At 40.3% G+C, this 15,582-nt stretch overlaps 1 protein-coding gene across 1 annotated transcript in view; it reads right to left on the bottom strand.

Moving 5' to 3' along the window:
* HPSE (heparanase) overlaps window positions 1-15,582 on the bottom strand; it is a 77,439-nt gene that overhangs the window by 26,724 nt on the left and 35,133 nt on the right. Inside the window, exons 6-7 of the mRNA XM_075849818.1 lie at window positions 12,196-12,243; window positions 1,377-1,470 (exon numbers count right to left, since the gene is read on the bottom strand). Of these exons, the coding sequence (XP_075705933.1) occupies window positions 1,377-1,470; window positions 12,196-12,243 (142 nt within the window). The remainder of the gene's footprint in view (window positions 1-1,376; window positions 1,471-12,195; window positions 12,244-15,582) is intronic.

The raw sequence follows: 15,582 nt of genomic DNA, 5'->3' as shown, positions 1-15,582 counted from the left end.
GTTTGTTCCTACCTGTGTTAGGCTTTGCAAATGGTCCCTACTGTCTGCATTGTCAGAGGTACCTTTATCCGAACTATAGACATTGACCTTGTACCCTGTTTGGCCAGCTGCTATCCTGCTACGGTGGTACGGCCCAGTGGGTCCACATACCCACAGATCATGACACATACATATGTAGCCTTGTTTATCTTGACTCAACGCACGATGGCTCAGTGGTTAGCACTATTGCCTTGCAGCGCTGGGGTCCTGGGTTCAAATCCAACCAAGGATAGCATCTGCATGGAGTTTGTATGTTCTCCTCGTGTTTGAGGGGGTTTCCTCCGGGTACTCCGGTTTCCTCCCACACCCCAAAAACATGCCAATAGGGTATTTAGATTGTGAGCCCCAACGGGGACAGTAAAAAAGAGGACCTCTGTACAGCGCTGCATAATATGTTGGCGCTATATAAGTAACTGAAGTAAATAAATAAAACAATACATTGTGTCAAGAAACTAACTTTACTTTTCTTTAATGGCTTTTGTCGTGTGATATCATGCTGCAGCAACTTATCAGAGTCAAGATAAAAGACTGCTACATGTTTTTTGGTGTATTTCCTTTTATTTTGTCGTTTTTGTGCTTTCGTAATGTCTGAGGTTTGTATTTTGTGGGTGGTAAAACTGTATCACACAACAAGATGATGATGGCATGCAGCAGAGAAAATCACAGTTAGTTTGGTTTAGCACTGCAAAATGTGGCCTTTACCTCAATTCTGAAGCTCACATCACTGATGTATAACTGCCTAAAAATAAGTAAAAAAATATATAAAATCTAGGGCTGATCCAGATGTAAACAACTTTCCCCAAATTCTGCAGCCCGCACCTAATTTTTCAGTACACAGCCTCTTTTCATAAGCTGCTCTAATTATTAAATAAGGTCTATATAAAGTTTATATAGCTATCTACACAGCCTTATCATGAGGATCCTTTGAACATTCTAAGTGATGTTAGAACATTCCCATATTATCAGCTGTGATTGGTCACTGGTTGGTCTACATCCACTTTGCTTTTATCTGGCAAAAACCTATTAAGGACTCCCTTCATTTTTAGCAAATAAGGGGGTCATGGAAAAGGGTGCGAAGGCGTAAACAAACACCAGGAGGGCATCAAAGCTACCAGACACAACTATCTTGCAACAAACTCTGCTCCTGGCATTATTACCAGTAAACACTTTGTGGAACTCTGGAGACCTCGCTACTGAACCCTGGGTCTCCACAGAACCCACTACTATTCTAGCTCATATTTCATAAAGTACAACAAACTGTATATATTTTGCAGTGAGCCCCTAGTACAAGCAGCATTCTTAACAAAATCGCACATTTTGATACATATCGTACATACCCTTAACACGGTCTTTATTTCTGAAGATAAACTGCCCAAAATCTTAGAGCTTACAAAGTCTTCCATAGATGCAGTTCGACCATCAATATAATAACTGTTTCAAGCAAAGAGAAAAATAATTTTGTTTATTATTATATATTTAATACCAGATAAGGAAACAAAACAACTCATGAATCAGTATTAATTCCAACAAACAAAACTGGGTTCTCTGCTAAAACATTCGGAACGCCTTGCTAAAACAGTACCCAAGACCATTGCTACACGTGTTCTCTCTCTCATGTACAAAACGTTTTTAGTTTGCTTTAAAAAAATAAAAATTGGAACAGTCTAATTTAATGGTATTTTATATGTAAAATGTATATAATATGAAAGAGAAAGAGAGCGAGAGAAAGAGAAAGAGAGAGAGCGAGAGAAAGAGAGAGCGAGAGAAAGAGAGAGCGAGAGAAAGAGAGAGCGAGAGAAAGAGAGAGCGAGAGAAAGAGAGCGAGAGAAAGAGAGCGAGAGAAAGAGAGCGAGAGAAAGAGAGCGAGCGAGAGAGAGCGAATGAGAGCGAATGAGAGAGAATGAGAGCGAGAGAATGAGAGCGAGAGCGAGTGTATGAGAGCGAGAGCGAGTGTATGAGAGCGAGAGCGAGTGTATGAGAGCGAGAGAGAGAGTATGAGAGCGAGGGAGAGAGTATGAGAGCGAGGGAGAGAGTATGAGAGCGAGGGAGAGAGTATGAGAGCGAGAGAAAATATATATATATATATATATATATATACACACACACACACATATACACACACACACACACACACACACACACACACGTTCAAAAGTTTGGGGTCACCCAGACAATTTTGTGTTTTCCATGAAAACTCACACTTATATTTATCAAATGAGTTGCAAAATGACTAGAAAATATAGTCAAGACATTGACAAGGTAAGAAATAATGATTTTTATTTGAAATAATAATTTTCTCCTTCAAACTTTGCTTTCGTCAAAGAATGCTCCATTTGCAGGAATTACATCATTGCAGACCTTTGGCATTCTAGCTGTTAATTTGCTGAGGTAAGCGGGAGAAATTTCACCCCATGCTTCCAGAAGACCCTCCCACAAGTTGGATTGGCTTGATGGGCACTTCTTGCGTACCATACGGTCAAGCTGCTCCCACAACAGCTCTATGGGGTTGAGATCTGGTGACTGCGCTGGTCACTCCATTACAGATAGAAAACCAGCTGCCTGCTTCTTCCCTAAATAGTTCTTGCATAATTTGGAGGTGTGATTTGGGTCATTGTCCTGTTGTAGGATGATATTGGCTCCAATCAAGCGCTGTCCACAGGGTATGGCATGGCGTTGCAAAATGGAGTGATAGCCTTCCTTATTCAAAATCCCTTTTACTTTGTACAAATCTCCCACTTTACCAGCACCAAAGCAACCCCAGACCATCACATTACCTCCACCATGCTTTACAGATGGAGTCAGGCACTCTTCCAGCATCTTTTCAGTTGTTCTGCGTCTCACAAATGTTCTTCTGTGTGATCCAAACACCTCAAACTTCGATTCGTCTGTCCATAACACTTTTTTACAATCTTCCTCTGTCCAATGTCTCTGTGCTTTTGCCCATATTAATCTTTTCCTTTTATTAGCCAGCCTCAGATATGGCTTTTTCTTTGCCACTCTGCCCTGAAGGCCAGCATCCCAGAGTCGCCTCTTCACTGTAGACGTTGACACTGGTGTTTTGCGGGTACTATTTAATGAAGCTGCCAGTTGAGGACCTGTGAGGCGTCTATTTCTCAAACTAGAGACTCTAATGTACTTGTCTTGTTGCTCAGTTGTGCAGCGGAGCCTCCCACTTCTCTTTCTATTCTGGTTCTAGCCTTTGTGTGCTGTCCTCTGAAGGGAGTAGTACACACCGTTGTAGAAAATCTTCAGTTTCTTGGCAATTTCTCGCATGGAATAGCCTTAATTTCTAAGAACAAGAATAGACTGTCGAGTTTCACATGAAAGCTCTCTTTTTCTAGCCATTTTGAGAGTTTAATCGAACCCACAAATGTAATGCTCCAGATTCTCAACTAGCTCAAAGGAAGGTCAGTTTTATAGCTCCTCTAAACAGCAAAACTGTTTACAGCGGTGCTAACATAATTGCACAAGGGTTTTCAAGTGTTTTCTAATCATCCATTAGCCTTCTAACACAGTTAGCAAACACAATGTACTATTAGAACACTGGAGTGATGGTTGCTGGAAATGGGCCTCTATACACTGTTATGGAATAAATATATGTATAATGTATCTCGGGCCCCAAGGAGTGAAATGTTATAGAGGAGAACATGTGTTACAATAGAATGGGTATTTTAGAAAGGTTAAGAGAGGAAATAGTTTGCAGCTGCTCTGCTGTCCATTGAAATTGCGAACAGATGGCGGTCAATCACTTGACCAACCCCCCTAAGCATAAAAGGAAACCTAAGGGAATACCTTGTGTTCCACCAATGGGAAAGAAGGATGTAAGGATGTAAGGATTGAATATACAGATGACTCATATGTTATGGAATGTTTTTTGTTCTGACGCTATAAAAGCGACCACTACAGTTAAATAAAGTCAGAAGGATTTTTACTTTGAGAAACGTCTCAGTGTATCTGTTGCTTCTCCGAGCTCGCCCCCCCCCCCACCTGATTTTAACCTGCATGGAGATCAAGGCGTAACGTGACTCAAATTGCGATCACAGAAATTGGCGCCCGAACCAGGGACTTGACCAGAAGGACGGCACCCCACCTAGGGGATCTCCCGGGACTTGAATGGCGACCACCCGGACGAAGGAACGTGCAGACCACTGCTGCAGCAAGGTAAGAAGACTTAATTCTTACAAACTCTGCTCTGCACCTTCCTGTCTGGTAGGTCACCTTCCCGGTAGTACTCCTGAGGGATAGAGGGGCCACATGAGGGTATTTTTAGTGTAAAAATCTGGTCAAGTCTATATGTAATCCTACCCTCAGGATAAAGTGCCTGATCTCCATGGCAGTATTTGTATGAATGTTGTAGAAACCCAGTTTTGTGTCACAAATGCATTTTAGAATAAGGAAATTGTTTTTGGAAAAAACTTCCGATAATCCGGCAAATTACCAGAAACATGTGTACATGCTTCAGGTGACTACGGGGATTATGATAGGCTAAATTTTAGCCCGAAAATCGAAAATTTTGTGCAATCTGATAATCCGGCAAAATACCGAAAATGTGTGTACAGCATTGAGGTACTTGCGGGGATTATCATGCACTGATTTTCAGCTCAAAATTCCAAAATTTTCTGCAATCCGATAATCCGGCATGTCAAATGAACAGCTTGATTTTACGTTTGCCTTATTATTTGAATCAGGAATATTTGTCATATTACTGTTATGGTGTGGAGGATATCTCCTTGAGTGGTGTTTAAAGTGAATAAGAAGAAAGTAAGCTAGTTATAAAAGGAATTTAATTCTCTGGCCAGAGTAGAAGGTTTAAAAGGGTTTTGAGGGGATAAGTAACTGTATAAAATAGGTGAGAAAGGTAGTGTGGGACTTTCCCTAACAGCCAATAGCCATAGTGTTTGTTAGTGAAGATAAAAACTGAGAGAGAAGGGTAAGAGTCCCCTCCATCATAGCAGGGCTATGGGAAACAGTCACGGCAAACGAGAGTTTGAGGTATGGCATATGGGTGAGCAAGCACCTGTTAAAAGGGTGTAAGCTTACTAGGGGATCGTAAATCCAGAAATTCACCTATCAGGAAAACTACCCCCTACATAACTTAGGGTCTGCCTATAGGCGACCACTTATAACTAGACAATGGGGAACTGGTGTCCCTATTAAGTACGGAGACTAGAAACTGTCTAAAACAGATGAGAATGGAATTCGTCTGTCAGCTAGAATCTGTAATAAGAGTAAGTACGGAAATTAGAAACTGTCTAAAATAGATGAGAATGGAATTCATCTATCAGTAGCTAAAATCTGTAACAGGAGTAAGTACGGAAACTAGAAACTGTATAAAACAGATGAGAATGGAATTCATCTGTCAGTAGCTAGAATCTGTAACAAGAGTACGAGATGAGCACCCCAAAGGACAAACCGCCAAACAGGTAGTAGCAGAAAGAGAAGGTAAAAAGGCAACGCAGGGAACAAATAAATAAATAAAAAAAAATAAAAAAAATAAAAAAAAAAAATTAATGAAAGCATGTGGTCTAGAATCCCATGGACGGTTAGACGCAGAAAAATGGAATGAATGTTGTGACACAAAACGTGGATGGTTGAAAGATAAAAAGTTACAGGGGAAAGCAGAAGCATGGAGAAAAGTGTCAGAAGAAGTAGTACGAGGAGGTTGTCAGAGGAAATTCATATTTTATAAAGTAAAGTTTAAAGCAAAGGAAGTGATAGAAGTAGGAGTTGTTTTAATGTTGCAAATGACCTTATAGTAAATTCCCATATGGTATAATTTAGAATCAACTAGTGTGATAAGAGAAGGGGGAGGTGGAGAACAGCTGCTGGTGAGATAAGAAATGTAATCTTATTCTTGAAATGAATGGACACAACATTAAATGCTGATATAGATATTTTGTATGACTTTGTGTCATATTGTATGTATTAGAAAACAGGACCAGCCGACGCCCGGTAATGGCGTCCGTACCTCATGTTGAGTGTGTCCTCATTGTTGGTGGGAAACCCCCTGCGCACTGTTTCTAATGGGAGAGGCTGCCCCCCCTGCCCCTGATGTGGCCACGCCCGGCCCATCCAAATCAGTATGAAATAATCACCTTGTTAATTTTGTCATTTGTAGTGTTTTTTCTATTTTACAGAAGTTCCAGTCTAGTTCACTGATGAAACAACACGTCATCATAATATAGAGATGGTGGCCGTCAGATTGTACTGTTAAACATTAACGTAGATAATTCCTATACAATGGTGTGATAAATGATTGCAGATACGTATGTTGTTTTGCCGGCATTGAAAGTGTTAAGATTGTGAGAAGTTGTGAGAAGCTGAGTGTGTGTGACCCCCCTCCCTCCCCTCTAAAGTGTGCTGTGTTTGGGAGGAGGAGGAGGGGGGCTGACTGGGTGCAGTCTGCAGGGCTGATGAGACAAAGGGATCTCAATATGCACTGCTGAGATATATATATATATATATATATATATATCAGTAATGTCTACAAACCGAAATAAATTTCTTCTCTTATGCGCAAGCGCTGTTGGTTATAAAAGTTACGATATTTATGTGTTATGATGTGATCAGATTTCATGTGTTTTGATAATTCAGATGTATTAAACTACAGATACTGTGAGACACGGGGGTTTTGAAAATGTATGTGACCCCCACCGTTATACTGTTTATTGGTTTGCAGTAATTAATGTGATCAGAGATAATATTTTCTGTTTTATTGAATAACTAACTACAATTGTTTTGTTTTTGATTTCACACATGAGTTATGTCATTGTAAAGATCAAATGTTTGTCAGGAAAAAGTCATTTTTGTTTCAGGCTGTTGTACATTACAGAGGGTTAAATTAGTGTTATGTCGAGATGTAGTTTTGAACTCTGCTACATCACTCTCGCAGAGTCCACAAAGGGGGGAAGGGTGAAGGAACTGATCAGGTACAATTTTGGTTTATGTGTAAGAGACCATCCCCCTCCAGCAAAGTTACACAGGAGGCGATGTGACGTCACTCACACGAGTTTTTATGGATTTAGATGAGGGAGAAGGCAAAACAAAACTTGTCTGGACATTGTTAATTTGATGTAAAGTTTTTGGGAATGTTTTATTTTTATTTGTTTTTGTATTAATCAAGTATTTGCAGAACCTGATAAAAGTGAGATTCTCAAAGTATTCTGGATTATCAGCTGAATGAGGAGGAGTTGTGTTTGGTAGCGGCTTGTGACACCAATCCATGGAGTACCTCTACGCAAGCATATACTTTGTACTGGACTGAACAAAATGGACATGACACTGCAGTTCTCACACAAAGTCATGGACCACAGCAGCGCCCGGTAGCATGTTATTCAGCTAGACTAGACCCTGTGGCCCGAGGTTCCCCATCATGTGTGAAAGTTATTATTGCTGTAAATTCAATGTTAAACAAGGCCTCAGATTTGGTCCTGGCATTTCCACCACATGATATTACTGCTATTCTAACTCAAGTACAACCTAAGCATTTGTCCACTGCAAGATATTTGAGATTAATTTGTGCTCTTCTTCTTCCTGAGCAGGTTACTTTACACCGCTGTACTACATTGAACGCAGCTACCTTACTGCCTTTGGAGCAAGGGGGAGAAGACGTAGGTAAAGTATGGTCACAATTTTTGACTGAAACTGATGAACATGATTGTATGGCCCTTATGGCCCAGGAAACAGTGGGGTTTGCACATGTGAAAGATACCCCACTCCAAAACCCAGACCTAATACTCTTTGTGGATGGTTCAAGGTATTGTGTAGAAGGATCTTTTCTTACAGGATATGCAGTAACCACCGAAGATGTAGTCCTAGAAGCAGCCTCCTTACCAGCGTCCCGCTCAGCACAAGAAGCGGAGCTTAAGGCCCTGGCAGCAGCATGCCAACATGCAGAAGGAAAGACAGCAAATATATACACTGACTCTCGATATGCTTTTGGGATTGCACACGATTATGGCCCCATATGGAAGGCTAGACAATTTTTGACCTCTGCAGGTACACCTGTAAAGAATGCAGACTTTGTAAAATACTTGATGGAGACCCTGATGTTACCCACAGAAGTAGCAGTAGTAAAAATTAAAGCTCACACTAAGGTGAGTTCACCAGAGACAAAAGGGGAAATGGCCTGGCAGACGAAGCAGCAAAGCAAGCAGCACAGAAGCTACCCGTGTTAGCAGCCGTATATCAGATAAAAGATCCAGAGGAAACAAGACCAGCTGTAAGCCCGGAACTACTGCAAAAACTTCAAGGACAAGCAACAGAAGAAGAAAAAGACAAGTGGACGGCCCAAGGAGCAACGCTACGAAAAGATGGCCTCTGGCAATGCCAGAATAAACTGTGCCTGCCTAAGACAATGTTCCCAATGATGGCCCAAATAACACATGGAGAGACACACCAGTCAAAAACGGCAATGATGGACTTGGTAAACAAGGTGTGGTATGCTCCGGGGTTTAGTGTGATGGCCAGCAGTTTTACACAAGGATGCATGATCTGTGCAACACATAATATTGGAAGAACTGTAAAAGTACCACAGAAGCACACACCCAGACCTATATATCCGTTCCAGAGACTGCAGATAGACTATATTCAACTACCCAAAGTTGGTACCTATGAGTATGTGCTTGTTTGTATTGATCTCTTTTCAGGATGGCCAGAAGCTTTTCCAGTAACCAAAGCTACAGCCGTAGCCACAGCAAAGAAACTGATCAACGAGGTGGTGTGCAGATATGGAGTTCCAGAGGTGATCAAGAGCGACAGAGGAACTCATTTTACGGGTGAAATCATGAACTATGTGTTGTCAGCTCTAGGCATAAGTCAAGCCCTACATACACCATACCATCCACAAAGTAGTGGGAAGGTTGAGAGACTAAATGGGACTCTCAAATTGAAAATCCAAAAAGCAATGGTAGAAACCGGGAAACCATGGACCGAGTGTCTACCATTAGCCTTGTTCTCAGTAAGATACATGCCCACAAAAAGAACAGGTCTCAGCCCATATGAGATCTTATTTGGGTCGGCTCCCAGATTAGGATGTTATTTTCCACAGGTGCTCCAAATGCAGTATGGTAGACTAACAGATTATGTATAAACGCTGAACAAACAATTGACCAAGGTGTATGCACAAGTCTTTGCTTCCATTCCAGGTCCTGATTCAGTTGACGTATAAGCTAGAACCAGGAGATTGGGTCGTTGTCAAAAGACACGTGAGGAAGAGCCTTGAGCCAAGGTTTGATGGTCCTTTTCAAGTCCTACTCGTTACAAGCACCTCAGTGAAGCTCGAAGGAAAGGCAAGCTGGATTCACGCCAGTCATTGTAAAAAGGTTCTTCAGCCAGAAGAATGAAGATCTTTGCGGTTGTTGCGGCGGTTGTTGCGTGTGCTCTTATCCAAAAAGGCAGAACTGCTACTCCTGTACACGTAATCAGTACAGAATCACTGGAACAGTTCAGGACAGGGTGGGCGAATGCCACAGTGGATAGAAAGCAGGGTAACTACACCTGTAAGGCCAATGCCCCGTGTTATACTACAAATGTGACTACAACCGAAGGGACTTGGAGAAAAGGACCACATGGAGGGACTGTGTACCTTCACATAGACAAAACAGCCAACATTAGCATACAAGAAGAGACGGCTGTTGTTTTGTTGTTATGAACCAGATTTACAGCATCTACAGAAATATACAACCAGTAAAAATAGAAATGAAATGATAAATAAGACTTATGAAAGATGCAACAAGGAGAGGCTCAACTCTACGATTGTAATAAAAGAGACTGATGGGATGATATTATGTATGAATAATAGCCAAATAAGAAATAGAATGTATTTTGTATTCTTGATAACAATTTTAAGAGATAGTTTTAAGCCACATATAACAGTACAAAGTCTGGAAAGAATCCCACACACTTGTAAGAGCGCTGTAACCCAACAGCAGAGAAAGAATGTACACTTCAATATTTCCTTCCCTGAATCCCCCAGCTGTCATAGACAAAAAAGAGAATGGTATGACCCGCTATTAGGAGGGGTAGGAACGGGATTAGGAGTATTGAATGGTATACAGTTAGAAACAGTTATGAACAAATTAAACTCAGTGGGAGACGACACATCTACTGCATTAAGGATAGGTGCCTCATGGTTACCTACTACCTTTGAGGTACAGCAGAAAGGGTTAGCTATAGATGAACTGTTTCTAAATGTTTTTAATGAAAGTATGCTAACCGAATATACAACATTACAGAATGTATCAACTTTTGTAAATTGGACAGTATGTACGCTTAAAGCGATGTGGCAACAAGAACAGATTAATAATTTTAAGAATAAATTGTTTAGTAGTCATGTTAGGCAATGGACGGACATTCTGCCCATAGGAGAGAGAAATGATACGTGGTTATTGTTCCAGCCTGAGTATACTGAGTGTACACCTAAATGGTGCGCAGGAAGACTAATAGCATTTCATGTGAAAAATCCTACTCTATTATGCAAATTTATTGTTATGCCAATGGTAATGATTGATCCGGTGACATTATTAGGACAATATTGGATGCCGGAAATGAAAGGAACACACATAGATTCTCAAAATAAGACAAGGAATATAGATTTGTGCCAGTTAACAGAGCAAGGATATGTATGTAATGAACAGTCAGGGATATATGAACCCTGTCTAATGCAGCAGCAGGATAATGTATGCACACTCACTATAATCCCAGAAGCTAACCTACAGGTTTATATTGAAGTAGGTCCACAGCATGTATGTTTAATAACTAACGACAAGCAGACCCTTAGCCAGTTTAATCTCACAGGACCATTTTCAGGATGTCTATACAATGTGACGCATTTGACTTGGGGGAACCAAACTATAGTGTTCCTGCCTACTTTAGAAGAAATAATGTCCACTGTATGGGTACCTGAACCTTTGCCCTATGGAAATTTTAGTTTGCCACTGGAAGAGTTAAAACAAGTGTTACAAAAGTCTAAAGACGTAAAGAAATTGATAGCAGCCCATAATGTAACTCTAAGTAAAGTGAAAGTATTGGCTACAATAGCAGCTAGGGAAGTAATAAATTTATCGTCAGCAATAAAAGATTCTAGTGCCCATCACTGGTATGACATATTTACAGGATTTTCCCCCACTGCCACTGCATGTGTTATTCCAACCCTTGATATGTTTCATAATATTGTTTATATTGCTTACATGTTTCAATTGTTATACATTTTGCAAAATAAGGGAAGCATTCAGTCAGAGGCCTATACATTATGATGAAAGAGTGTTGTGAGATTACCCCACCTACATACCTGTGTGAATCAAGTGAAGAAATGGATCGAAGCCTTGCTATCAGGAGATAGAAGTAGCATTGGAATTTAGGTGTTGGTAAAATCACAAAAGGAGGGATTGTTATGGAATAAATATATGTATAATGTATCTCGGGCCCCAAGGAGTGAAATGTTATAGAGGAGAACATGTGTTACAATAGAATGGGTATTTTAGAAAGGTTAAGAGAGGAAATAGTTTGCAGCTGCTCTGCTGTCCATTGAAATTGCGAACAGATGGCGGTCAATCACTTGACCAACCCCCCTAAGCATAAAAGGAAACCTAAGGGAATACCTTGTGTTCCACCAATGGGAAAGAAGGATGTAAGGATGTAAGGATTGAATATACAGATGACTCATATGTTATGGAATGTTTTTTGTTCTGACGCTATAAAAGCGACCACTACAGTTAAATAAAGTCAGAAGGATTTTTACTTTGAGAAACGTCTCAGTGTATCTGTTGCTTCTCCGAGCTCGCCCCCCCCCCCCACCTGATTTGAACCTGCATGGAGATCAAGGCGTAACGTGACTCAAATTGCGATCACAACACCTATGTAGATATTGCATTAAAAACCAGACGTTTGCAGCTAGAATAGTCATTTTGCACATTAACAATGTATAGAGTGTATTTACGATTAATTTAATGTTATCTTCATTGAAAAAAACTGTGCTTTTCTTTCAAAAATAAGGAAATTTCTAAGTGACCCTAAACTTTTGACCGGTAGTGTGTGTGTGTATATATATATATATATATATATATATATATATACACACACACACACACACACACACACACACACACACACACACACACGCAAGAGTGCTAAAAACATTTCTCAACAGACACTTACTGGTGCCAAGTAACTGAATTGATGACTTCACCTCCTGCTTTTAAAAAGCTGCAAAGTAATACAGATAGGAAGGGAAAAAATTCAATATCATCTCAGAGAATAAAAGTAAATTTATCAATAGTAAAATCATCAACAACTTATATTAATCATGATTGACATAAGGGGTGCAGAGGTCTAAATGTTCCCATTGTTAAAACAGGCTATTGCTATAGGGTTTGCTCACCATTCACCAAACTACAACTGATCAGGATTGGTCTTACATGTTTGAAAGACTAATATCCACTTTTGCATCATTTTGTTTTTGATCAAATGTATCTAAAATGTAAAAAAAAAAAAAAAAGGAGAGGCAACCTTGCAAATAGTATTAATTAAAGATAAGCTCTCCTATCAATCTGTGTATGCAGCTCCTCTATGTCTCCATGGTTGCAGAACTAAAACAACTCCTGTTTTTATTCTCATCTTGCAGTCATGTTTCACTCTTTTTCACCTGACACCGTGGGCGATCAAGAAAAGTGGGCAGAGGGAGTGGGGTAACACATGATTACAGAATCAGACTAAACACACACACACAAGTTTTTTTTTAAATCTATAGACACAAAGCGGTAGAATCATTTTTAATTAAGACTTTTTAAAAAGTTGCTTTTTTAATCATTTCAGATGCATTGCAGCAATCAAAAGAAATAAAAAAATTGGTTGCAAAAATGCTTACAAAAAACAACAAGGAGTGCAAGATCATCTGAATGCTCCAGCGTTAAAATGTTATCATATACGTGTGTACCTTTTTTTTTTAACAATTATAACCCAATAGATTATACCACTTTGTCCCTTCGCTGCAAATCTCAAAATGTACCTAACCTTCAATTATATACTACAATATACAAAAAATGTATCTATGAATGTAAATTAGTGCCTATAGGTTTGATTTGATAAGTTTTGCAGCAACTTTGATTTGATCAGTATTAGGCCTGATTTACACGTGTGTGCGTTTTGCGTGCGCAAAAGGCACATAACAGCTCCGTGTGTTATCAGCGTATGATGCCGCCATCATTAGGACACTCCGTTTGGATGTTTGTAAACAGAAAAGCACGTGATGCTTTTCTGTTTACATTCAGAGTTTAACAGCTGTTGCGCGAATCACGCAGTTCGCACGGAACTTACTTAGACTCAGCACAGCTCTATTAGTGACAATCGTCACTATGAGAGGGATGATTTCCCCTGTAACTGGGGCTGCTGTGCAGCTCCAGTTACAGGGGAAAAGCTTGGTGTAAAAGAAAGAAAAAATATATATAAAGTTCCCCAAATGTCTTTTTTGACCTTTGAGGAACAGACCATAGTAATAAAAAAATAGTAAAGTAAAGTGCAAAAAAAAATTAAATAATAAATACACATAAAATACCCACCCCAAAAAAAACGTTCCCCCTGCCAATCATTGTTGTAACGCTAGCGCTGACCCAATTACCCTAATATAGACATGTAATATATTAAAATTTACGGTAAACAATGACGATTACAAATAAAAGGAGGTCTATTTTAGGGTAAAACCATGTTATTACCAAAAAAAAAATAGCTGAAACGTAAAAAAGCTTATTTTTTTACTATTATTTTCAAACTTTATGAATAAAAATTCTAAAATAGCAAAAAAGGTGTGTATAAAAACGATAAAAAACAAAACCTGCATGGTCTACGGAAAAAACGTCGCAAAAATCACGTAGTTTTTATTTTTTTTTAATAAAAATGTGTGTTTGGTGCAACTTTGTAATTACATTTTATTAAAAAATATTTTCACTTTTTGAGATACAACTGCTTTGTATCCTGTATCCGTCAGGTCAGCAGGACTGACGGGATCAGTGAAACGGGCCCTGCGCTTAATTATAATCTTAGATGTGATAGATTTGAGGTGGATCCTGCGTGTCACTGATCCTGTCAGATACAAAGCAGCTGTATCTCAAAAAGTAAAAATATTTTTTAATAAAATCAATCAATCACACTGATACACACACATACTAATATATATATATATATATATATATATATATATATATATATATATATAAATATAATATAAAGTTTTTAAATGTGTACATAACCTTGTGCCACTATATACAAGGGGGAGCGCTGTGTGGCACTATATACAAGGGCGAGCGCTGTGTGGCACTATATACAAGGGGGAGCGCTGTGTGGCACTATATACAAGGGGGAGCGCTGTGTGGCACTATATACAAGGGGGAGCGCTGTGTGGCACTATATACAAGGGGGAGCGCTGTGTGGCACTATATACAAGGGGGAGCGCTGTGTGGCACTATATACAAGGGGGAGCGCTGTGTGGCACTATATACAAGGGGGAGCGCTGTGTGGCACTATATACAAGGGGGAGCGCTGTGTGGCACTATATACAAGGGGGAGCGCTGTGTGGCACTATATACAAGGGGGAGCGCTGTGTGGCACTATATACAAGGGGGAGCGCTGTGTGGCACTATATACAAAGGGGGAGGGCTGTGTGGCACTATATACAAAGGGGGAGGGCTGTGTAGTGCTATCCACAGTGGTATGTGTGTGGCGCTCTTTATAGGGGGGGCTTTTTGGTGCTATTTGCAAGAGGGGGAGGGCTGTGTGGCGCTCTCTACAGGGGGCTGTATGGCACTATCTATAGGGGGCTGTGTGTAACGCTCTCTACGGGGGGGATGTGTGATATATAGAGGGGGCTGTGTATGGCGATATCTATGGGGGTGTGTAATATCTACAGGGACTGTGTGTGGCACTATGTACAGGGGGCTGTGTGTATGTGGTGTTTTACAGTGTGTGGTATTATATTCAGGCGCGCAGTGTTTGGTGCTATTATATTTAGGGGTACAGTATGTGGCACCATGATAACTTTATTTTCGTTTATAGGTGTGGAAATGTTGGAAGAGTGAGAAGACGTCTGAGTGGCAAATTTTACAGAAAGGAGTCCTGGCCGGGAGAAGTCGTCATCAGCGCTGGACCGGATGGAGAAGAAAAGAGGAAAAAAACTACTAGAATCTGAGACGTCGTCACCTGTGAGTCACTGGATTTATAGAGAATCTGTCACCTCTCCTGACATGTTTATTATAGGAATCCTTGTATTTCACAAAAAGTCATTCTGCAGTCCAGGACTGATCGACAATTCCCCTTGTCAGGAGGTTGTGTCCCTGCACAGTGTGATACTGTCAGTATTTAGGGACACCGCGCTGTGACAAGGGAAATCGTAACACTGTTAATGCTTGCCCAAAAAGGTAGTGTTAAAAATAGTTACAGCGCGGCAGGGCGGTGGTGAGGAAGGGGGGCCCAAGTTTGGGTAGCAACCCAGGGCCCATGGTCTACTTAATTCGCCACTGCGAACAGCGCACAAAGATAGGACATGTCGTGAGT

This window comes from Rhinoderma darwinii, chromosome 1, assembly GCF_050947455.1.
Source record: "Rhinoderma darwinii isolate aRhiDar2 chromosome 1, aRhiDar2.hap1, whole genome shotgun sequence".
Classification (NCBI taxonomy): Eukaryota; Metazoa; Chordata; class Amphibia; order Anura; family Rhinodermatidae; genus Rhinoderma; species Rhinoderma darwinii.
The sequence above is the reverse complement of the archived record's forward strand: the minus strand, read 5'-3'. Positions and strand labels throughout refer to the sequence as shown.